General features: G+C 46.0%; 1 protein-coding gene across 1 annotated transcript in view; it reads right to left on the bottom strand.

Annotated features, from left to right (window-relative positions):
* Positions 1-14,687: 14,687 nt before the first annotated feature.
* Positions 14,688-26,302, bottom strand: part of Kcnk9 (potassium two pore domain channel subfamily K member 9) — a 30,852-nt gene continuing 19,237 nt past the window's right edge. The window contains exon 2 of the mRNA XM_059248090.1: positions 14,688-15,559. Within this exon, the coding sequence (XP_059104073.1) occupies positions 14,688-15,559 (872 nt within the window). The remainder of the gene's footprint in view (positions 15,560-26,302) is intronic.

The raw sequence follows: 26,302 nt of genomic DNA, 5'->3' as shown, positions 1-26,302 counted from the left end.
ACTTTACTTTTAACTGTATACTATTTGTTTCTGCTCAAGCTTTTGAATATTTTAGTCAGATTTGTTTCCTTTGTTGGCTGGCTTGTGGATTTCCCCCTTAGTCAAGTATGCACCAGATCAAAGTGTCACTTCTGTGTGTTCAGAGAGCGGGCACTTTATAAACACATTACAGAATTATGTACCAAAGTTCTGTGGGGATTCTTTTCCTAACGGTAGAATTACGGGCAATTTTATTCACATGACTGCAGACAGGGCTGCAACCACAAACGACAGACAGTTGTAAGTGGAGTGTTCAAATTTGGGCTCCCTTTTGGTCAAATGAATCCAGCAGGAAGTTACTGTGTTTTCATTCCTTAATGTGACATCGACGCACACTTGGAGGTTATCTTTAATGTGTTAGCCAATGCAACTGAAGAACACACCTGCTCTCGGCAGCAAATTTATACCATTCCCTTCTCACTCAAGCCCAGGCAGAGGGGTGCACATCAGTAAATATGGCACTGAGTTCTGTCGTTAGTGCAGAATCTGGCTTCTGTATTCTTTTAGGTGTCCAGCAAACCATAGACTTTTAATAACACTTTCTCAAGTTGAATTTTTAAAACATGACGTAGAATGAGCCTACCTTAGTAGATACTCAATAAATACATGATCCTCTGTAAAAAGGACAGGGCATGAGCTGAGCATACCCGTAGAATCTAATATGCTTTGTATTAGTTAATATCCTGGACTATTTGGGGTTCAGCATTGGGTCAGCACCAGGGTCACACATTTGACTCTGCTCTGAATGGCCCCCATATGGTATTTTTCAACTGATCTTCACTGTAAACCGAGGGCTGCTACATGTATCCAGACCTGTTGTACCCTGCATGGATGAGCTAGACCAAGGTAGTGCCAAGAGTTTGAAGTAGAACAGACATTCACCAAGCTATGTTGCTATGGCCAAGGCTATGTCTCTGAAAAAAAAAAATTTCTTTGCCTTCCACAGGTGCCATCTGCTCACCAGACCCCATGCTTAGCAAGCACAATCTATCATGCCTATGCAGAAATTTCTTTATGTTATGGGCCAGCCTGGGCACCAGTCACATATTTACAAGCCCAAACTAAGTCTGGCCAGTCAGGTTCTTGCTAGGAATTTGGAAATGAGATCCAATGATTATTAATTACAGGAGTCTAAAGAGAAAGATCAGAGAAATATGGGCATGGAGCCCCCATTTGTGGGCAGCCCTGGCTTAATGTAAGAGGCTTGGGCTGTGAATCTGGTTTGTGTGAATTGGCCACCTGTAGGCTTGGCTCCTGGACTACTGAATCACTCGGTGATGATCAAGTTTAGATTATATAACACTTCCTGCTTCCTGTCCCCAAGATTCTGCCTAGCTGGAAGGACATCCAGAATGAGTAGCTGTGTCCTTGGACTTCAGGGGGTGGAGATGCCGTGATGTGAAAATGAGCAGCTACAGGAAGTGAATCCTACACAATGTGAACTGAGCTCTGGGGAACAACCAGTAACATGGATATTGTCTTCTCTTAGTGGCAGGGTGATCTCGCGGCTTTGTAACCCAGAGACATGTTCCAGAATGTTCCTAGCTGAATTCTTGATAACTAGAAGAGCAAAGGTCCCTTACAAAGAAAACTAGGGTCTGGAAAGATGAGTCAGGGGGTAAAGTGCTTTCTACACATGATAACCTTGACATGGTATATGTTCCTGTTGTTGGGAGGGTGTGTAGACTTGAAAGTAAGTGTCACTCACATTTTAAATGAAGAGGGATGTGCATGTCAAAGATTGTACTAAAGGAGAAGCCTAAAATAGGGTGGGCCACTCCAGGGCGGTGCTCAGCTATGCTAAATAACCAGATCTAGGAATTCATTACGTAGGGGACATCTCTTTCATCCAGACCCCTCCTTCATCCAGATATGTAAAAATCAGATGTTGGACTGACCTCCTGAGCAGCCCGTGTGCTCAGGAACAAACATGGACTACTTGTGACCCTCCAAGACCCCCAAAGGCAAAGTGGTTTGAAGACATCATGTTCTTTTGCTGAGTATCTCCTTCAGTGGCAAGGTCACCTTGCTTCAGGACCTAGGCTCAGCAGCCTCCAGCTTAAAACCTTCTTGTCTATATAACAAAGGAAAGTTCTGGAAGGTTTTGTGCTGCTAGTTAATACTCCATCCAGGACATAGCCAAGTCACTTCACTCGAGGCTCATTGGCCAGAATGAATCATGTGACTGTCCCCACTGAGGGGACCAGGAAGTACTGCTCCTTGCCCCTCCCTAGTAGATTTGGGGTTTGATCAGTGCCAACTGATCTGGGGAGAATGGATCCATTGATTAAATATGTCCGAAGTGTTGAGCTTAGAAAGCTCAGTTTCTTCTGGATAGTGAACTCTGAGAAATCCTGTAGTGCAGCGGAAGGGGACCTAGAACATAGTGAATGGTATGTGTGGCCTTTTGGTTACATGTGCATCTTTCACTGTGGTGGGGCTGAGATGTACAGCTTACAGGCTAGTCCGTGGAGAGCACTGTCAAAGGGCCACATTCTCGAATGGAAAGCACCTACCCCACAACCTGGCACAAGGTCCTTGTCCCTATGATCGTTGAGGAGATCTACTTGTGTGCTTACTGACTCTGTCTCTGTCTGTCTGTCTCTGTGTGTCTCTGTCTCTCTGTCTTTCTCTGTCTCTCTGTCTCTTTCTGTCTCTCTCTCTGTGTCTCTGTGTCTGTCTGTCTCCCCCCCCCCCCCCCCCGCCTCTTTCTCTCTCTCTGAAATCAGGCCATGCCCTATAGTCTTTTTCCCAGGACAGAGCTGATAAGGCAGTGTGCTCTGACATTGAAGCTCATAGGGAGCTGAATTCTCACCCTTCCCCAGCTGAAGAAAACAGAAAGATGTCATGATATCCATGATGCCTATCACTCCTAACTGTCCAGAAACTGAAGGGAGCCGATGGGTCTAGCTCTTCCTTCAAGGCCCCCCATCATGGCTGCCTATGGCCATGAGGTTAATTACTCAGCTAGAGCTCCTCCCTGGGGTACTTCCCCTCAGCTTCCTGTCTACAAACCATTGTATCTATTCATCTCTGAGTATTTAGGTTTTTATTTGATGTAATTATCTTTGTGGTTGTATTTACTTCATCATCTTGCTAAAACCTCCCGTCCCTTTCTTTCTTTCTTTCTTTCTTTCTTTCTTTCTTTCTTTTTTTTTTTTTTTTTTTTTTTTTTTTTTTTTTTTTTTTTTTTTTTTTGATTATGGAATTCCCATTTGTACAGAGGTGACCAAAAGCTAGGATGCCACATGGCCTTCATGCAGTGGCATGCTGCTGTGAATTCCAGAGCCACCTTGTCACCTTAATCTCTCATCCCACCGTATATAAAACTGCTCTCTCCCCTCTTCAGGAACCCCCCCTCCCGAAGTGAGTGGTGGGTATATCTGGGAATGTTGTCTGCTGGATATGGTTCTCTGGCTGGCCTCAGACCATCACAAACATACCTTGGAATCCTGGTGAAACTATAAACCTCCATAGCCTTGACCGTGCAGTCTCAAGAATATACATGCCACCTTAGAAACAGTATGGTGGGGTGTTGGGCCCTGACCCCCATTCCTTGGGTAGCTGTTGCCTTGCTTGCTGACCTTGATCAGATGTCCTCCCTATGCTGATTCCCTGCCGGTTTCCTTCCTCCTAAAACAGCTTACCAGAGGTTCCTTGTTTGTGTATCCTGCATTTGGTGTAAACAGCTAGGATGCAAGAATGTAAAACATCGGTAGCGAACTTCTGCCCTCCCGGGTTCTCCCACTGTGCTGTAAACCTGTATTTAAGGCCTCCTCCCTCCTTCAATAAAGGGCATTCTACTGCAACAACGACCTGCTGTCTTATTTGTGCTATAATCCTCAGCCCCTTGTTCCGACGTGGTGAAGGGGTGGTAGCGCGGGCGCTACAGTGAGGGATGGGGTGCGAGGATTTCTGCTGCTTCTGTCACCATGGGAGACCGAGGTAGTTGGTGGTGGACAGGTACGGGCTGAGGGGGTGGAGATCCTGATGAAAGAAGAACCAACAGAATATTCTGGGGGCTCAGATTTGGAATGGGAAAGGTAAGTCATGAGTCCTCAAGTTCACCCGCAGGAGATGACCGCTTGTGTAGGGGAAGAATTCATCTGGGTGCAAATGAGGCTTGAAGTGCTGATTGGAAACCAGGTGGGAATGTGACAAAGGCCGAGGATGGTGTCAGCTGGAGTCCTTAGGTATGAGTGAAAGGTGAGCTGGCTGGGTTCACAGCCCCGACCCCCCCATCCCCCCCACCCCATCCCCACCCCCACCCCCGCAACCCCCAAGTACCTGTAAGGCCCAACAGCTGGGCGCTTAGCAGCCCAGGTGGCTACCATGGAGTGGAGGAAAAAGACTGCCTGGACCCCAAAATGTGAACATAGGAGTCTGCACAATGAGGGAAATGGGAGCATGAATGACATACCCTCAGGGTGCCCACCCGTAGTCGACTGTTTGAGGGAGGAAGACCAGACAGAACACAGTGCAAACATGCCAGAGACTTTAATTAAAAAAAAAAAAAAAATAGAAAAGTGCAATAGTTTACAAGTCTACAACAGCAGGTGATTTTCCTGCAAAGACATGTGAGATGTATACAGCTTGCTTACTACATTTATTACAAGAGAAAAAGAGAAAAGCTACAGTCCCTGCGTAAGGTACATATTTTACATGAGCTAGCTGGCTACTAAGATGTGTAAACATTGGTAATACAGGTAAGCTACATAACAAATATATCTGATATTCATTTGAGGGGTAGGGTTCTAAGGCCTTTTGTGAAGGTGCTCTCTCTCTCTCTCTCTCCTGAAGGCTGAGCGGCCAGAGAAGGTGAACACGGGGTACACACAGGAGCACAGACGACTCTGTAGTTGGGCAGGGATCGCTGGTCTTGCCTCTTCAGGTGCAGGGTTCCACCCAAGGCCTGGTACCTGTGCTGGACCTGTCATGCAAATCCACCCCCCAACCCTAGGACAGAAAGGGAGAGTCCCACCTGGGCTCAGGACGCACTGTGCCACCCTCCTGGAATGTGAGAATGGCTAGAGAGTACTTCAACCTCATTTCCTGTGGCACTCTGAAGGTTCTCATTGCCCTTCCCATGGGGGCATTGTAGCCAGCCTTTGGCAGCTTCACCTTCAGACCCTCGCCACACAAAAACACTCAATAATGTGCCCCTCCCCAAAAGAACAAAACAAAAAACATTAGATCCAAAGATACCTAGTGAATATGTTCATGTATACTCTCTCTCTCTCTCTCTCTCTCTCTCTCTCTCTCTCTCTCTCTCTCTCTCACACACACACACACACACACACACACACACACACATGATTACATGAGGGCCCACATCCCCATGTCCCCCCACCTTCCCACCCCCCATCTCCCCCATCCCCATGAACCCTGTGAGTACATGCCATTTATTTTGACAGAGATGCATTCGACACTAATTCAAGCTTCATGTCTATACCTGGGGTCACAAATGACAGGTGTTTTGTTTTTTGCTTGAGGGCTGGTTTTGTTTTGCTGTCATGAGGTACACAGATATACACTGGGCTGAGGTTAAGACAGTACAGCTATGAGGGGAATGTTCTACTCTTTCTTAACCTGCTAGGAATAGGCTACAGCATCTTCTTCCCTTGTTTATCAACTGTGGGGTAAAAATTCAGTTCATTGTCTTTGACATCCTCTGTTCCTTGTCTTCTGTGTGTAATTGTAGACCTTTCTATCAATGTATGGAAAGATAACAAAATATCCCAGATTTCTCCCAATGGGACCAACCTGAATTCTTATGCAAATTTTGCCCAGCAGGATTCAGGGGGTCTCTACCCTCAGCACAGTGTCTGTTTGGTGGAGGTTTCTGATAAGGCAGAAGATGGGCTAAGATGACCTCAGAAGGGCCTTCCCAACCCAAAACCAGCTGTCAAGATGCTATTTGTGGCCTGAATAAACAAATGGTATAATTAGCCCTTTTCTGGAATATGGTCTTCTCTGAGGAGCCATCAAATTACAGAGAAATCTTGTTAATTGTGGGTTCTGCTTCACTGGGTTCCCACTCATCGCATTTTCCCCGTTTCATTTGAGTTTTATTTTTCTACCCAACTTCTAAAGTTCCAGCTTGAAAAAATGAAAACAATCGTCAAGGCATGCTCTAGCTCCTCTCTCTGCTCCCTAAACACATCTTGGAAGCATGTGGTCCACTGAACTCACAGCCTCACGGGGCCAGGGAGGGCCTTGCCCACGGAGCTCTCCAGAGTGACTCTTAATGTGGCACAGTTGCTCCAGCTCATCTATGAGTGATAGTGGGACCACTAAGTGGACATCAGCCACTACTGCACAGAAATGTCCCCACCGCTGCAATTCCCATTGGGAACTGTGCCATCCTCTCTAGGCGAAGAAAGGCAAGGGCCCTTTAGGAATATGAGGGCCTAGTTGCCTGATGAATGTCCCACCCACAACCATGCCATTGTTCAAGGGAGCTGAAGGAGAGGCCACTGGATGGGTAATAAGCTTGATGCCGGCCAGTTCTTCAGTGAAAAGTCCACAATACAGCTCAGCCTGGCAAAGGATAAGTCCCCGAGAGAGGGTAACTGACCCATTCTTGGGAATCTTGTACCAGCTAGTAAGGACTTGACCTAGTCTCTCCTCTGACCTCGTCTACCAAATGCCAACAAAGAGCTAGGGTGTACTGACATGAGTTTCAACTCCTGTGTACCAGTGTGTGTCCAAAAGACACCCACTTCTGGCCTGGCCATTCCATCTTCTGCAGAGGAGGATGAGAAATGACTTGCCAAGGCCCTGTGACACAACCCTATATAAGGATGGCATGTCAGGGCTGGCTCTTAGGAAGATGCCCAGGGTCCCCTCTACCCACTGCCCAGCAAGCTGCAAAAGCCAAGCCAACACTGTTTCCAGAGCCAAAGCTAATGCCTGAAGTTTACAAGATCCTCCCTCACCTCACCTCACACTCCAAATTGAGGATGCTCTCTGGATACCAAGTCTCCCCAGAACTGGATTGGAGCCTCCAAAGAGGTCAGGACCCAAGAGCAAATGGCAAACTATAAAGCCAAATGTGCCAAGTAATTCAAGCTCCTTCCTCTTCTCCCACCTTCCTCCAGACCATAAGCTCTCTCCCAACATAGTCCTTCATGTCAGTTGTCACCATGATGAAGGTACAGTGAGAAGAAGATCAAGCCCACCCCTCCCACTGTCCACCTTTGTGTCCCCACACAATTTCAGACAAGACCAAAGTACCCTTTGAGGCAAATTTCCAGTCCCATGTTCTTAGAAGATCAGTTATACCAGCATCTGCAGGATGAGGCTCTACCCCCCCCCCATCCTTTCAGAACCATCCTTGGCTGGGATGACTGGATTGAACATTTCAATGCTCAAAGTCATTCTCAGGTCTACGTCTCAGGAAGGGTCACCTGACAGGGTCACACAGTGTTACTGGATGGGGTCCAGCAGAAGCCCTTTGTCCTGTGCAGGTGGCAGCCACTTTCTGCCATGTGCATGGGCCTGCTGGCCACCCTTCATGCCAGAGAACTCAATACTGTTGGTCCAAGGTGTGTCCTCTAGGGTCCATTGGTACGAAGATGGTGCCTGAAGACAAATGTCTACAAGGTTAATAATGACAGTTACAGGCTTAAACAGCACATGGTTCCCCTCTTAGCATTCATTACTAAAGCAGGAAAAGGAGGTACATTCCTGGCACCAGGTACATTCCTGGAAGTTTCTCCCCTCCATTAGGAATCCATGCAAAGCCTCCTCCCCAGGGTGAACCCCACCCATGTGGTTTCCTCAAAGGTAACACCCCTAGTTGTGCCCTTGTATGACTTTCTGTGTTCGAGGCCTCCACCCTCTCCCACCCATACACTTCAGTACCAGCCCTCTGGGATCCGCAGACACCTTGTCTTGGAGATCCAGTCTTGCAGCTTTTCTGAGCCTTGTCAGCCACCTGCTGAACAGAAGAGCTCTGACTGCCCTCCTGCCCAACACCCACACCCCTGCCAGCAGCAGAGCATGGGCGTACAACAGGACTTGATGTTTGTTTTTTATCTGTACAGCGCTGCACCAGAATGGGTCTGGAGTTATCCTTTGGACGACCCCACAACATCCAGTTGACCTGAAGGGAGGCGAGCTGGGCCAAGGGCACATACTTTCCCGAGAGCAAAGCAGGTGCTCAGGAAACATTCACATGTAGTTCTCACAAGCACCCTGTGCAGTGGGAACTGCTCAGAACCTCCAATGTGAGAGTGTGAAAACTTAGGCATGGAGGGGTAAAGCCACCACCCACCTGTGAATGACGGAGGTTGGTCCCGGGTGTGTAAAATGCCAGCCCCAAGCAGCTTTCACCACACCATGCTGCTCTGGGGATGGGAGAGGGAACAAGAAGTGGGTGTTCTTGTCTCTCCCAGAGCCCCAGAGGTCCAGGGACTTGTGTCAATGTGCATGATCTCCCAAACCACCCTACCTCCATGGAGAAATTGACACTGCACCACCTGATTCCCTTGTGATGTTACCATCACCAGACCCACCTACCACAGGGAGAAACATCCCAGCATGCTTCCATAGTCTGAAGACGTACCCACCCTCTGGCGCTGTGGGCCCATTGTGAATGGCGCACTCAACCCCCCAAGGCACGTGCAGTTGAATAGCGAGCAATGCAATGCAAACCAGGATTTGGGTTGTTTCCAAGGATTTGCATTGGAATACCCCATGTCTACTTCAGCCAGGTAACTCATGCTTGGACCTGCTTTATATTCTGGGGTCTTCCTCCCTTCTGTGAGTGCTTTCTAACTCTCTGCTCCTAAGGCTGACCCATGGGAAATTCGCTTCTCCGTGTGTTCACCCATGAGGAGCAAACATAGAGGAACACAGAAGGGTTAAGTCTACAGGGGAGCAAAAATGGCAGGAAGGACTTTGAAGGGAGGACCAATGTGTTCCATCTCTACCTCCATGCTGCAGAGCAACAGGGAGACCCTCCAGGAGGGTAAGCAAAGGTCACACAGCCATAGCAGGTATGTCTCACGGGTCGGAAGGCAAAGGACTGTGCTCTAGAACATGCCAGAGCAAACATCTCAAAGACAGAGACAACAAATATAGCCCTTCATGGCTAGGGCAGTGACATGACAATAAGTCACACTTCTATGGTATCGAATGAGGAGAGAGTGTGGTGGTCATCGCCACTCATGAGGTTGCTGCTAGGAGCCAAGGCGGCCCAACAGATTTGCAGGCAAGGGACCCTACAAGGACCATGGCTCTGTGCCTTCTGTCTAGGTATAGCTGGGCCATTCCCACAGGTCTTTAAGGGAAAGGGTGCTGACACTCGCCCCTCGTGGAAGAGGTCCCCGGGAGAGGTCAGAAATCCGAAGCCTGCTTGGGCTTCACAGTGAAACCCAGCATCCATGGACGCCTCTCTTGAAGATGCAGTTAGGTCGCCTAACAGAGGAAAACAATATTTAATATGACTTATTTATTCACAACAAAATCAGTAACCACAGAGGTCCCCAGAGAGACAAACATCCAATGCATAAATCAGGGCTAAACAACATCAACTACATCATTTTCTTGTCAACAGTTCTTCAACTCGAGGCAATGAGCAGACAACAGCAGATCATGGGCATTCTACAAGACTACGGGCCTGGGGTCCTCAAAACTATCAATTATCAAGAGACACAAACACAGTGAGGGAGATGCCCTCAATTGGGGGGTTGGGGAACAACAAGACAAGCAGGTGTGGGGTGTGATCTTGGAAGGCGTCTTAGATTCACAAACAAGCTCAATATGACATTTTGGGGGACACTCTTGGGGAATTCTTTATACAGATTATATTATTGTATTAGATGTTCTTATACTAAGTTTCTTAGGTGTGACAATAGTACTACTATGTAAGAGAATGCACTTGTCATGGGAGATATACAATGTTATCTTTGGCTGAACCACCTAAAAGCTGTAGACATCATGACACCTTTTCTTCCAACCATCTCAGTGTTGAGGGGGATATTGAGGCTGGGGTTCTGGGTGAGAGGTATTAGAAAACCCATAGTGCTGTCCTATCAACTTTTCTGTCAGCCTTGGATTTTTTTCAAAGTTGGTGTCAAGGAAATCATGATCATAGACTTCTGTGTTCCTGAAGCAGCAAACTCTACCAACATGTGGTCAAGATGGGATGACAGAAAGTCAATACAAGCCCAGCACTGTGTAGGGAACCCATGATGCGTGACACCGTCGTCCACATAATGACCAATGCTCTATGCCAGCACTTGGGTCTCTTCGCCTTCCCAGCTCTCCATCTCCTGTCACAATTTTGGCTGGGTTTTTGGTGGCCTGATCTTCAAAGGTGACCAGATCATCCAAGCCAAAGGTCCTTGTGGTCAAGCTCATCTTGTGCTAAGTGCCCCTAGATTCCCCATCCTCACTTGACCATCATCTTAAGAAGAAAGCTACAGAGACTCAAGGAACAGAATGACTTCCAAGAGCCCAGTGAGGCAAGAAGAAGAACCATTCCCTGCCCTACCACTCTTTCCTCACCTAGGATGCCTCCTAGGTCCTGAAAAGACCTTGACTCTGGAGGGAAATGCATCTCGGATGTGCGTGAAGGCCATAACTACTTTCAGAGCTGAGCCACAGTGAACAGATTCCGGCAAGCTTGGAGCTGGTAGAATGGACCCATTCCGGCATCCACCTCAGATCTCATACTTCTGTGGACACTCTCAATGATTCTCTGACTTAGGGCTCATTGTTTTAGAAAGAATGTGTGGAAGTAAGGCTGGCAGCCCCCATGATAGGTCCTCATTTTCTGATCTCTTTCTTTCTCTCAGAGTGCACAGACAAGGGAGATGTCTGAAGAACCCTGATCCCTCCAGATTCCAGCTGGTATAGATTGGCACTAGGATTCAAGGTCCATACAGCTTTCATATCTGGATGAAAATGATAAAAATGACCTATCTCAGCTTATCTACTTACTCTCCAGATGTCTTCTCAATCAGGTGCACAGAGAACATACAGGTGTGCCCATTTACTATGGCCATGCTGAGTGCCAGCACCCCTGTCAATCAATCACCCACCATGACTCTCACAACTCTTACAAGAGAGTGATAGATGGCATTTGCAGCATGCTTGGAGACTGCTGACTTGGCCTTCAGACTGAATGGGGCAACCAGAAAGCACAGAGCTGATTCCAGTTTGGGGCCTAACAGAGAATCTCAAAACCCTGAGAGGGAGGTTCCCTCTGATGTTCAAAGTCTAACAGGCTAAAGGGTGAGACAGCACTTTCTTCCTGGGATGGGTACCTTTGAGGGTCAAAATGGGATGAACACTAGAAATCAGCAAGCCCAGAGCTCTGGGTTACTCCATAGCATTGTCTACTTCTTCCTGTCCTTGATGAAGTAAAGATGGAGATCACTTAGTGAAGAGTTCAAGTGAGTCAGATATCTTATTAAGTATATACAAGGCAAATTGACTTCTAGGAACTGGACAGCAAGCCAGCCTCCGGTTCCTGAAGCTGAGTCCCTTATGCAAATAACCTGGCATGAGGTCATCTCCCTTGCTGTTGAAGGGGTTTGGTTAACTGGAGGGAAGTGTACAACAATCACTTGGCTGAAAGAAGTTGCCAAGTGTATGAGAGAGGGAGAGAGGCCTTGGCCAGAGACACAATACAGTCCAGCAATGGGGGATCTTTGGAATGCTGTTCAAAACAGCCACAGAGCAGCTAGGACAACAGCAAAAGGAATCGTAAAGACCTATATTCTGGACACATGACCTCAGATATGTTGACCCTCCTGAACCTCAGTGTCCTCTTCTGAAAATGGGGGAATCAGTGGAGCTCCCTGCCCACCCCCCACTTGGAGGCTCTCGGCCTCTATTGGTGGGCTCTTCATGGAAGTGGCCCACTCTTATCTTGTAAAGAGGAAAGTCCTTCAGAACTTGACTTCTCCATGCCCTCACCCCAAGGGAGCACATCACTGGATGTACCCAGAGAATAGTCTCACCAGGTTCCATGCTAAGGAACAAATGGGTCATTCGAGAAGATCCACTCACAGAGAGACAGGCCAAGATTCATTCCCTCCCTCCATGCTCTTATGTTGAGCTTGGAAGAGACAACCTGGTGCCCTTTCTTCCAAAGCTAAACTGGCAATAAAAACCTGAAGACATGGGCGGGGGAGGGAGGTGTTACAAGAACGAGTTCACTCTACAACTCTTTACCTTGCAGAAAATAGGGGAGGATCAGCCTCGTGAGAACATAGAAGGTGTTGTCTATATTTCCCTAGGAAGAGGGGATCTCCCTGCCATTAAATCTTTTCCATTCAATGGTCACTGTGTGACCACTTTGCACAGATCCGTGAGTGGGAAGCCAGCTCTACAGATAGGCTGAGCCTATGTCCTTCTGACATGACTCCTGGGCCTAATGATTGGCCCTATGGAGACACAGAGCAGGGTCCCTCCTCCACTGGAGGGCTGAGTCAGGACACCTTGGTGTCAGGGAGTCCACCTTCTGGACCCTTCTGGGTAGGGACTGAGAGTAGATCTTTGGTTCTCTCAGTGCCTCAGCGCCATATACAGATCAGAGTTGATCACACATAACCCCCATTTGAGGGAAAATCTTACAACAGTTTTCAGGGGGTTCCTACATGTGTTCCAGGAAGCCTCGTCAGAGGCATAAAGTACTCTGCATATAGGCATCAGGATTGTCACGTCTGTGACCCAAAAGAGCCAACAATCCCTTTGCAGAGCAAAAACATTCAAGAAGATTGATTGCTTCTATTCTCTGGACAGACTTGAGAACCCTGTGCAGGGCATTCCATACAACAAAAATCTCAAACAAGTGAACTGATAAGGACCTTGAAGTTTGTATATGTCAACTTTGGCCAAGAGAGTCTAAGGTTCACAGACTCCTTTTGAAGGTCCCGTGTCCTAGACGAAGGGGGATATTTCAACATGGGGTGTAGCATTAAGTGCATGCATTGACTTTCCAGAGGAGTCCTGGATGCTCCTGGTTTCAGCCCAGTGGCACACATGCTTGGGACTGGTGGCATTTGGATGCTGTGTCCTTTAAGAAATCTTGAAGATCAGTAAGTGCGTTCCTTGTGCATGCGTAGTGTAGCCAAAGCCCATTTCCATCCAAAAGCCAGGAACTTCCAGTGTACGAAGAAGGAGTGGGAGGATGAGTGAATGGGTGACTTTTAGAGATGACAGGGATGGTGATGAGAGAAATTAGAGTCCCTCAGTGAATGTAGAGGCCGAGCTGCCCTCGGACTCCTGCAATTGAAAGGGCCTACATGTGCCATATTCTCTAGCCTGAACTATCCCCTAAGGGGCCATCCTTTATTGAGAGTGGGGAAAAATTTCTCCTCTACCTAGACAAAAGCATCCCCTGAGATTGACAATTCCCCAGTAGGCCAAGATACAGCCTCTAAACACTTCCTGAGACCAACATGTAAAGAGAACTTCTCCCTATTTACAGACCCAATGCATCTAGAGAATCTTTCCTGAAATATATATCTCTCTATATATATTTAAACAAGGAATGTCCTGTCACTTTCTTATTAGGAAAAGAAACCGCATCATCATTCTGATACCCATTCTCATCCAAGCATTCCAAAACTAGGACTCTTATCCATGCAGGTAGAGGCTTTCGAGTCATCATTGTCACAGTCATCATCATTAGGAAGAGGGAAATAAGAAAATAGAGACTCTTGGGTCCCAACAATCTTCCTATTTACCCTGACAACTCCAGCTGCAGGGAAAACTGTTGGAACTGGAAATGCTGAAATTAAAAATGTCTTGAGGAAGGTGACACTGGTGGCTTCTGGCTACTCCTTGGCACCCTTAGCTTCCTCTTCCTTGGGTCAGGGATGTGGGGATGTCACCAGTTCCCAAAAGTGCGTGCTTCTTAAGAGTTCATTTTAAACTGGTAAGCTGACCTGATCCGTGGTCTTTTCCACCTCTACCCTGAAGAGTAGTGAATGGGATTTAGAAGCCACTTGAAACTATGGCCATATGATACATCTTGGGTCAAAAGTGCTTTTATGGGATGTGCTCAATTTGGCAAGGTGATCAACCTCGCAGGGTTTAGTTTGTTGGGAAGCAGCCTCCAGGAGACTGTTAATAAAATTGTATGAGTGAGAAGGGAAGTGAATACCTGATACTTTCCACCTTGTCGCACAACACACCTGCACACAGAAGCACACACACTCATTTTGCACATGCGTACATACAGCCACCCAGTCCTTGGGGAAAAAGAGAGGAGTTAAGGTCGGAGACATCACTACAGGTAGGCAGTCAAAGGCTTCGGGTTGGGCATCCTCTCAGCTCTGTCTTGGTGCTCTTGTTCTCATACCTGTCCTAGGAAAGCCACCCCAGAGAGAGGAGGCAGGGTAGGGAGAAATGTAAGGCATATCTCTGCTGGGGAGAAAGGAAGGAATCCATGCTTCGTGCTCAGGTGCCAGTTTCAGAGAGGATTGGGCCTCTATTTTCCCTTTGGACAGCTCTGCCTGGCTGGAAAGGTGGGAAAGAAATGAAACCAGGAAAGGAAGGAAGAAAGGAATGATGATGACCGTAATCAGAAAAAAGGAGAGTAATAATAAATAAGGGGAGAAAGAGGAGTTGGGCCAATGGAACTTACATCTGCATGACAAATGACTCCGTCTACTTCCCTCCCACACTTAGATGGACTTGCGACGGAGGATGATCCTGTGGTTCTGATGCCTGCAGGTGTGGAACCCAGGAGGGATGATGGTGCCGAACGGGGTCCGGAAGAAGGTGTTCCTCAGTGTGTTTGGGGAGAGCTGGTGAACCCTGCAGGAAACGGAGTGGACAGTAGCCCGGACATTCCTGTGAACCACAGCAGCACCAGAAGGAGCCACAGTAACAACCTCAGGAACATCAGCATCAGCATCATCTTGGGCGGTGGCACCACGCGGGTAGCAGAGAAAGCACAGAGTCCTGCCATGTTTCCTCAGGAAGGCCACAGGATGGAAGCTAAAGTGGCCTCGTGGCACATGTATCGCATTGCTTGGGGTTCCAGAAAGTATCTGTGCAACTTCTCCCTCCAGCATCTCCTCATCGGTATTCATGGTCAGGAATCGCAGGACCACAAGATTGAGAAAGGCACCGATGACAGTCAGCCCCACCAGGATATACATGAAGCTGAAGGCCACGTAGAATGGCTTCTTCTGCAGAGCACCTTTGGACTGCAGGGCCACAAAGTCGCCGAATCCTATAGTAGTCAGTGTAATGAAGCAGTAGTAGTAGGCGTGGAAGAAGCTCCAGTCCTCGCACTGGGAGAAAGCAGCCGCCCCAAGGCACAGAGTGCCCATGCAGGAGAAGAAGCCGACGGTTACCATGTTTTCCATAGAAACATCAGTGTTGCGCATGCCACAGCATTTCTTGAAACGCCTCAGCATCCTGCGCACGACGGTGTTCATGCGCTCACCCAGGCTCTGGAACATGACCAGCGTCAGAGGGATGCCCAACACAGCGTAGAACATACAGAAGGCCTTGCCAGCATCAGTACCAGGTGCAGCGTGTCCATATCCTAGGGGAAGGAAAAAAGAAGAGTGGGAACAGTCGTCAGGAAAGCTTCTATGAGGTTTGGGAGTAAAGATGGAAAGTCAGACATTTATAACAGCAAGGAGATTAGAGCATAGAAAGACAAAGAACCAGTTCAAAAGTCTCATGAGCGCTAGGATCAGAGGGATTGGGGGAGGGGGGGTCAATACAAAGGGATTCAATTACGTATCTCTAATCTCAGAATGTAAAATCAAAAAATTTGACAAAACCTAAAACTTCTTGTTTTGTTTTGTGACAGTGTCTCATGTAGTCCAGGCTAACCTCAAACTCATTACATAGCTGAGGCTGTCCCTGAACTCCTGATCCCCCTACCTCCACCTTTCCAAGTGCTGATATTGCAGATACGTGCCCTCAAGACTTTTGGAGTAGCACCATCATGCCACAAGTAGAAGATTCCATCCAATGAAACTTTGTGCTTGATTAAAAAAAAATCTCCCTAAGCTATGAGGTGCTTGCGTTTGCACTAGAGTTGTTTCCCTAAAACAGCGCATTTTAGACACAAATATCCCCAAATACAAAAAGATCTCCCAAAGCCCCAAGCACAAAAATGGGTAGGAGCATTTTGGATAAGGGATGCTTATCAGCCTTAACTATCTTACCACCTAGGAGGCAAAGAAGACTAGTTTGGAAAGTATCCCTTGTGACGGTTTGATATCAGGGAGGCTGAGGCATGCCAACGTTCTTAGAGTAGCACAGCATATTTACTACTAAGAAAATTACCCAAGTACAAAAACTCAAGAGAGAAAATGAAACATCCCTGCTACGGACCTCCATAAAGAATAACTACTGAAAGGACAGTCACCATGTGCCAGCAGGAGGCGGACTCCTCAGGTGCCTAACTGTATAATGACCCTAATCAAATGAGGTAATGACTTCAAGCCCACAAACAAGAAAGCCAGGAAGTGAGTTAGCAGGTTAGGTAACCCTGTGTTAAGAGAATGAGGTGAAAAGCAAGTGTTTAAATTGGGAGAAGTCATGACAGAGTTGGAAGAACTTGCTTTTCTTCCATTTGCTCACTGCTGTATCCTCATGCCTAGGCAGTGCCCCAAAAGGTAAAAAGTTGGTCTGGTAATAGAATGTAACCTTGTATCAAAAGTAACCTTCATGGAGGGGGAGCACACAGCCCTCAAAGGACTCAGTGGCTGTTGGTTCTAGTTCAAGTTCTTAAATGAAGATTGCCCAGAAGGGAAAAAAAAAAGTACATCATGGACAGTGTTTGGACTGAGAATTTGAAGGCTAGAAGTCATCTTCAAAGCCTGCCCCATCAAGGAAGGTGACAGATATGTTTCCTCAAGTCACATGCTCATAGTCACTTCACCACCTGTATTATGTTATACCCCAGAGAGTCTCTGTCAACTGATATGTGGGATGATGGCGTTTCTAGGTGGATTGTTGGGCAGATCTTCTGAGACCAGAAACATAATAGGAATCTACCAAATGTAAATCTCCCTCCTGCTTCTATTCCACCTTCATTCATCCTTTATGGTCTCTCCAGAAGACCTGGCCTCATTCTCTCTGGCACCCAAACCCTTCTACCCCAGCTAGCACTGAACTATGTTGCCTCAGATACCCCTCATCCAGTACAAAGGAGAATAAATGGCATGACACGAAGTTGGAACCAGGCCAGAGAGGTTAAGAGTGGGAAGACAAAAAGGCAGAGAAGGACTGTAATGTATATTTTGATAGAACTCAACCAGTGTGAAGAATGAAGGGAGAAAATTATCGAAAGAAGCAAGATACAAAGCCTCAGGGACAAAAGGATATCAAAGAGACATTCTAGAAAATGAGAGAAATAATGGCCCAAATCAACCACATTCCATGAAAGACAAATTGACAAATTCAATCATCTCTGCAAACTCTTAAGTAGAATAAATGTAAAGAAAACTGCATGTCAGCTAAGTGATAAGAAAGCTAAAGAGAGGCCTGCTGGAAGGTAGACAGAGGAAAAAAACGATACAAGTACTATAGAGACAACACCTCTTAGACTGCTGACTTCCAGTCATAAGCAATGGAGTCCAAAAAGCAATTGGAGCCAGGCCAGTACAGAGTCAAGGGGAAAACCACTAATCCAGAATTCCACACCCAAGGGAGACAACCTTCATTTTCAGCTTTTCAAAGGTGGAGAATTCAACACCATCACATCTGCACAGCACACTTGTTGGAAGAGGAGGCTCTGCCCAAAAGAAGACACCAGATGGAAATGTGGGTCTTTGGGGAAAAAAAAAATGAATCGTGTAGTGGTAAATATCATCCACACAGGTGGGATTCTCACTCCTTCTCCATGGAGCTCACCTGCACAGCAGAGTGCAAAGCCAGATGGGGTGGAATAACAGGGGGGTGCTGGGAACGCAGTAAGCACTTACCAGTTCTCCATGTATTGTATTTAATAGAGGAAATCAACACAACACCATAAGGTCAAAAGCTGAATGCTAGGTCTTACTCCCCCTATCCATCACTCATGCTCAACTCTAGTTCAAAGAGTGCTTCCAAAGCCTCCAACAGAAGCCATTTTTTTCTGATTTTTTTTTTTTTTAATTTAAACAAGGTCTCACTCTCCAGTGCTGTCTGGCCTGGAACTCACTACATAGCCTTGTGTTGAAATCACAGAAATCCCCCTGTCACAGCCTCCCAGGTGTTTGGATGACAGGCATGAGCTACCACTCCGGGCTTTCAGAGGCCATCTTTGAATTCTCACTACAATGCAGTCTTGCCTAGGAGTCAAGATTGGCACTCAAAGCAGGCCCACTGGACTCGAGCCCAGATTGCCGCCTTAGAGACAGCAGTCACTATCCTCCATCCCCCAGCCTCATCCTTTATTATCACTGCCCAGGGCCTGGTGCCAGGTGAGGGTGCCATACTGCCTGCCTCCTCCAGCTGCCCAGCATGGAGAAGGTGGTGTTGGGAAATTTGTTACTGGAGAGGAATGAAATATTTATGAATGACAGACAGGGTTTTTGGTTTTTTGTTTTGTTTTGTTTTGTTTTGTTTTGTTTTGTTTTGTTTTGTTTTGTTTTATCACAGTAGGGATTAAAAGCACAGATCCCAATGAAGGATGACTCAGAGTGGCTTTGAAAAGAGGCATGCTGGGGGAGGGAGCTAACCTCAGCCCCTTGTGCTTCTGGGATGGTTCCCACTTCAGCCCACAATGCCCCATTCATCCTCCCACGAGCTCCTGAAATTCTCTAGCCCTTACTTCCCTCTTCTGGAAAGACGACATGAAGAGATGCAGTCTCTTTAAGTCACATGGCATTTTAGAGTTTGTCCTCCTGAATTTAGTCTTTCCTCTGGAAGAGGGAGGTACCAGTGTTTGTGGTTACCACATGCTAAGCCATTGCTTTCTCACAGGACCCTCTGTGTTCTGCAGAAGGAAACCTGGCAGATTGTTTTATATAATGAAAAAGCTCACGCCTTCCATGTGCTTCTCTGTTGCCCCAGAGGAACGTGGCTTCCTGGTCAGTTTCCTTTAACTTTGTATCTTAAAGGAGCAAATGAACCCCAAATACATTTTGTAACCTCTAAGTGTGCAAAGCATGGGTTTCTTCTGGAAAGTAGGCAAAAGAAAGGACTGAGATGGCTTCCATCCGTAAAAGGGCCACAAAACCCTGTCTCATAGGGCCATAGGGCAATGTGGTGCCACAGAGGTACCTGTCAATGCCTAGATTGTGATGTGAACCCCAAGTTAGACATGAAGTTGCCTGGGATGGGACACACTCCAGCCTCTCCCCCCCCCGCCCCCCTCCCTCCACGTATCTCAGGTTTAGATTCACAGTTTCTCTGTGCTTTTAAGAAAGCCTGGGGCTCCCTGTCCTTCTCCACACAAGCTTGCTTTTAGAAGCGGCTCTGGAAATGCTGTCCTCAAAGAGCCCACGGGGTGGCAGGATGGTGGAAGCCTTGGCCTGCATGCTCCCTCAGCCTATCACCAAAGGTGCAAGGGTGCCCTCTGGTGGGAGATCTGTCAATGCAAAACATGAATGCAAGCACAGGTCCCACCTGCCTAGGTTCCCTCCTGGGATAGGTCCAAGAGTCACGGGGGAAACTCGCTAAACTTTTTCACTGGCAAAACTTCTGATACATGGTGGATTTTTCTCTCAGAAAGTACCATCAATCAACAGCATTTTGGCATAGATAAAATATAAGAATAGTAATGACTCGTGTTTGCTGAGAGATGAGTTAAACCCTTTTTATACTCAATAACTTACCTCCTGAAGAAAAGAGGGTGCAAATGAGCCCCAAATACATTTTTTCATCTTTCCAGGTAATCAATATTCTCCCCAGCATGGATGAGGTGGTGCCCATGATCTTGGGCTCTTAGCATGGTGATTTTCTAAGTTCCCATGTCAAACTGATCTGAGCCTTGATCCTAAGCCCCGGCTGTCAGCCACACCCACAGTGCAAATGAGGTGTCCACCTTGTTCCCTTGGTCAGAAAATGGAAATCCAGGTCCTCCCATTGCATCTGCACAAAACCTTCTTCACTTCCTACCATTCTTTCCTGTACTCTCCACCATCTAAAAATCTCTACAAGAAAATATGGAGAGACAAATCAAAGACTCCTAAGGAAAAAAAGGATAGAAATCTGGCTGATGTTTAAGAAGTCCATGATAGAATTAAGAAAAATCAGTACTAGCGGGCAGCTCCTGAGCCTTTGGTTGGCATGGTCCAGCAGGAGGAAGTACACTTTTTCCCTCCCTAGGCTAATAGTGTCAGGCTCAAATGGCTTTGGGTCCATCATAGTGAAGCAAGACTTTTAGATGATCAGAGTAAGAGAAGCCCTGACCTTGACACACAGAAAGCCTGATTCATTTGAGGGACAGCTTTCACATTCCACACGATCTCTGACCTCTGACCTCTCTACAGCAGTCCATTCTAGAAGCTAGCCTGTATTATTCACACTAATCTCTGTTCTGTTGGTGTGTCCCTCTCCCTGGAGCCACAGAGCATTGTATTTCCAAACCTCTGGATGAGGACTTAAGTTCACTCTCTTACTGTGTGTTGGCTTATGATGCAGTGTCCCTTTGCAGGCTGTGGTGAGGCAGGGGGTTGGATGGATTCCAAGGGGCCAACAAGGGCCCCACACACAAGCATCTACCTATTTAAGCTTCTTGGCTGAAGCTCCACAGTGAGAAAACCATGCCCAAGTGGAGCATTGTCCTTGATAGCCTTCCTAAAAAAGCAAGGATGACAGTTGCTGGGGTGGACACTTGTGCATCTGTCACAGCCAATTCTCATCAACCAGCATTGTGAGACATCACAGGCAAAGGGTAGAGGCAGGCATCGCCAGGGGCTGCATGATAGCCATAATTACTGCAAGATAACAATTAAAGATGGAGGACCCTAGTCCTCCTCCATATCTCAGCTGCATGGCCTGGGCAAGTCACCTAACCACGCAAGGATGGAGATACCAAAACCCAAACAAGAAAAGAATGGAAACTACCCCCACCCATCCAATCCTGGTTACGTCCTAGACTTCCAGCCAATTCCTTTTAGTTTCTTTTCTGATTTTTAGACTTTCCTCCTTTGAAAGTTGCTGGCTATAGGAATAATGGATTATTATTCTCCTCAATGGAGAAATTCACATAAGAAGAAACAAGAGAAAACAGAAGAGAGATGGAAATTCAGGAACATCTACTCTCCATCTTTCCACTCAGACCTGGGAATCTTTCTTTCTGTTTCCCAAATCCTATTCCTAAATGCATTTTCCATAGCTGAGAGAAGACTGCACATAGGTAATTATAAGAAAATGCCAACACTAGTCTATTGCCAATAGCATTCTTCATAAGCATCGTTTTTAATTCATCAACTCCAAGTAGAGGCGCCACAACTTCTTCACCTAAATAGACTAAATGGGGAATGTGTTGGACTCTAATTTGCTTCTGTTGCTAACAGCCATTTGTATTTTAGCCAAAAGCACACTGTTCCTGGCCTGTGAGGTTTTTACACCAAAAGCAAAAATGAAAAACAAAGTAAGAGCCAGCAATTGGGCTAGGCCAGATTCTAATAGCAGTGAGGTCTGCTCTCCAGTGGAGGTGACCGCTTTACTTCCTAGAGTAAGAAGTACTTGGGGAGGTCAAGTATTTGCCCAGTTCCAATAAATTATAAGCAGTGACAGTGAGAGGGCCACCCTGAGTTCTCTGATCCAAAAGCCACAGCTCTTCTCAGGATGGTATGTACATAAGTGGATGAATGCAACCAGGACTAGAATCTGCAGGTGTGCAATGTGTTCCCTGGGGAAAGAAGCTGAAAAGAATGGAAAAAAGAACAGAGCCTCGGGGACATGCAGTGCTCTGCTTTAAAAGACTTAGTGTTTGTTTCATAGGAGGTTTAGAAGAAGAGTGGAAATGGCAGAAAAAATATCTAAAGACATGATGAACAAAACCATTTAAACCTCGATGAAAATGTTAGTCTGAACATCTGAGAAGCTTAACAAATGCCAAAAAAACGATAAACTGCAAGAGATTCATGCTTGTATACATCATGTTTAAACTACTGTAAGTGCAAAGTGATGGTGCAATGTTAAAAACAAGCAAGAAAAAAAAGCAATTCATTGTTAGAGTGATTCCACAATAAGGTCCATGAGTGACTTCTCATCCCAAACCGGAGTCCAGAAGGCAATGGGATGACATGGTTAATGTGCTAAAAGAAAGTGATGACCAAGATATTTATACCCACTTAAATTGTCCTGTAAATTCAGGGAAATTAAGATGTTCTCAGACAGTGAATTGACATGGTTAAAGGTATAAACTAAAGTGGGAGTCATTAAAAAATTCTATACCCAGCTAAACTATCCCTCTTAAAAAAAAACAAAGAAATTAAGATATTCCTACATAAACAAACAACAACAAGAGAAAATCTAAAAGTATTCATTTCTAACAGATTTGCACTACAATGAATATTTTTAAAGTTCTTCTGATTGAAATGAAAGAACTGTAGTCAGTAACCCAAATTCATAAAAAGAATTAAAGAGTGGCAATCAAGGTAACTACATATGTAAATATACAAGAGCATCAGATCCTTTTATTCATAATCTTTCTCCATCTATATAAAAAGCAACTACTTAACTTATAAAGTAGTAAATACAAAGCAGTGTTGGAGGTAGTACTTAGTTATAAAGCAATGATAAAGAAGTGCCTCAATATTTCACTTGTACAACAATAATGAGAGAAGGAATGGATCTATGTTTAAAAAAAAAACTTTGGTAAACCACCAAGTTGTAAGATAATATCAACTCCAACTAGCTGCTTTTAAAGACGCCCATTGTTATTTGCAGAGCTGTTACTAAGGAACTAATTCAAAGCATAAAAGAAACAACATAAGAATCGAAATGACACACTAGGAAATATCTACTTATCACAAAAGAAACCAGTAATGGAGAAATAAAGGAACAAAAGAACACAGAACACAAGTAGCACACTGGCAGATTTAACACCTTCCAGATCAGTAAGTACATTAAGTGTAAATTAACCACACACTCCAATCAGCAGTTGGAAGTTGGCAGATAGACAACAACAAAATAAAAGCTATGATCCAAGACTGTGCTGCTGTCTATAAAAGATACAATTTAGATTCAAAGACATGAGCAAACTTAAATAAAAGGATGGACACAAGGCATGTCACACAAACTGGCCAAAAAAGCTGGCATGCCTGTACTAACACCAGATGAAATTGGGTCCAAAAAAAAAAAAAAAATACATGTCACTAGAGACCAAAAAAAAAAAAAAAAGTTGGTGTATCAGGAAGGTGCCACAAACACAAATGTGTATATGTCCCAAACAGAATGCCCTGGTGCAATGGCTACCTAAACCTTGTCCCAGTCTCAGCCAGCAGCCACACCATTGAGGTCACCCTTCCTACTCTCTTTTGAAGAGATCTGGGTGTCTATAATTTTTCATTCCTTCTCCAGGGTCCTGCAGAAGACGTGGATCTAGCAGGTGCTCCTCATGCTGGACAGGAGCCATAGAAGGTTCAACCTTGGATCTCTACCCACTTTAGTCATAACTAGAACAATTCCTAGTGACTAACGAACTTGATTTCTCTCTCCTTATTCTCCAAGGCCCAGAATGAGGAGGTGTGCTATTTCCAGCAGTGGGTAGAATGAGATCTACATCACAAAGCAGTCACCCTCAAGTGACCTCTGGATCCTCTCCCTTCTCTGGGGTGGCCATGGGACTCCTCTGGTCTAAGGTATAGCAGCAAGCCTGGTTCCATTGCTGTCTCTTTCAGGGCCATGGTTGGCCAAACCAGTACATCCGTTCTTCTACAGCATCATCTGCTATCTGGATACCTTCTCTGCACGCCAGCCTTAAAGCTCCTGTTGCACTTCTACCCACTCTGGAGCAGGCTGTAAGACAATGTGAAACTTGCCATTGTAGCAGAAGGGAAAAAGTCAAACCCAGAATTGACATGAAACCCAGCTACCCCACTACTAGGGACATAACCAAAAGAGGCAGAGAGCAGGAATCCGGGTAATAAGTGTACATGCATGTACACAGTAGCATTCCTGCTGAGTGCTGGAAACCCCCAGACTCCTCATAACCAGAATCATACAAGCAAAATGTGGCATATCTTGATATAAAACAAAAAGAGGAGCTAATGCTCACTACATGTGTGAACACCCAAAATACTCTGTTAAATGAAGAGGCCAGACCCCAAAGGCCAACTATCATGGGATACCATTTGTAAGACCCAGCCCTACATAGACAAGAAAGTGAATTCATGGTTGTAGGGGTAAGGAAAGAGACAATGGAATGGGGTGACCAGTAATGGGGGTGAGACATTGCTTTAGGTGATGAAAGGCAGAGAACTAGACAGAGATAATGGCTGCTCAATGCTGAAAGCTAAATACCACTGAATTGAATGCTTTCCAATGGTATGTATTTTTGTTTTAATTCAAACAGGAACATGGAGATGCTTGGCTTCATTTCTGAAATGCATTGTTCCCAGAGGTTTTCACTCTAGGTCTCCCATCTCCAGGCCCATGTTCTCTCCTCAGCTTCTTATCACACCACCAGGATTTTGTGTTCTGTAGAATGCAAGTATCCTACACTAATGATGAGGTTGCCTCCAAATAAACCTAGTGTGAGTCAAAGATATTGAAAGTCAAAAGTGCATTGAATATACCTGCTGAGCACTGACACAGCAGCACAGTACACCAGTGTCCTTGGTCTCCCTTTGTTGTCATATGTCTTGGGGGATCTGCAGCATCTCGCACTGTCTAGACTACAGACAGAATACCACCTGCAGAGCACTAGCCCAGGGGTCAGAATTTCCCCTCATGTTCATATGGAAATAGGGAGCTGTAGAATCTTCCACTGTCTAGACTATAGACAGAATACCGCCCTGCAGAGCACTAGCCCAGGGATCAGAATTTCTCTTCATGCTCACATGAGAAGAGGGAGCTGCAGAATCTTCCACTGTCTAGACTACAGACACAATACCACTCTGCAGAGCACTAGCCCAGGGATCAGAACTTTCTCTTATGTTCACATGGAAATAGGGAGCTGCAGAATCTTCCACTGTCTAGACTATAGACACAATACTGCCCTGCAGAGCACTAGCCCAGGGATCAGAATTTCCCCCTATGTTCATGTGGAAACAGGGAGCTACAGAATCTTCCACTATCTAGACTACAGACACAATACCACCCTGCAGAGCACTAGCCCAGGGATCATAATTTCCCTCTATGTTCACATGGAAATAGGGAGCTGCAGAATCTTCCACTGTCTAGACTATAGACATAATACTACCCTGCAGAGCACTAGCCCCAGAGAAGATAAAAACTCAGAATTTGAAACTTTTGCCAATCATATATTGCTTTTAATTTGTGATAGAACTGAACCATAATAAGCTAGGCCTGTCTGTATGGCTAAGGAAGAATAGGGGCATGCATATGTGTAAAGGGGCTCTCCCCTATCTGTCCATGGCCTGCTGATGCCTCATACTGAGACCCCATCCCAGCATCATGGAAGGAGATTCTACTAATGCTGTCTGCCTTAATGTTCTTCCAGGATGGGAGCCTCATTCTGAGAGCTGCGGGACAACTAAATAGTGTCTATCTTCCAAATGGAGTTATATGGGACTTACAGGTCTTTTGGGGGTTCCTAAGTATACAAAGCACTGGTATTGTCAAGTGCTACTGACTACTAGTGGCCAGGAGCTCTAGCCTACATGTGGCAAGGTCTGAGCCCTGTGCAAACCTAGATGCCCAAACCTCAGTGCTCACCTGGGGCCCTCTCACAGTCTGATGCTGCCAAGCTTTGGCAGACCCTGGCCTGGGCTCCTACTCTAGATTCATGTTAGCATCAGGATTTGATGTGTCAGGATGGAGCTGCGGATGAAGCCAGATGCCCACATATGTGTGCACTGTGAGGATGGCTTACTGCTATAGCTCATGAAGTTTGTAGGATCCCCATCTGTTACCTCTATAAAAGCATTCTTCAGCTACCCCATGTGATGGGATGCAGAAGTAATGGCCCCAATGTCTATCATGTACCATACCCAACACACACCAGCTATTAATGGCTTTATCAGTGGAGTCAAAACTACCAGCCCTGTGGTTTCCAAGTGGGCAGGGGTCACTCTTTTAAAATGTATTATATCTCAAGTATATAACTGGGAATGGTAAATATCATGAACATATTCTGTGTCCATTTTCATTTATCATAACATAATGAAAAGAAAACAGGAGATGTTTTATTTCCTTGTGCTCTATC

This window comes from Peromyscus eremicus, chromosome 20 (genome assembly GCF_949786415.1).
Source record: "Peromyscus eremicus chromosome 20, PerEre_H2_v1, whole genome shotgun sequence".
NCBI lineage: Eukaryota > Metazoa > Chordata > Mammalia > Rodentia > Cricetidae > Peromyscus > Peromyscus eremicus.
This window is presented reverse-complemented; position numbering and strand designations above follow the sequence as displayed.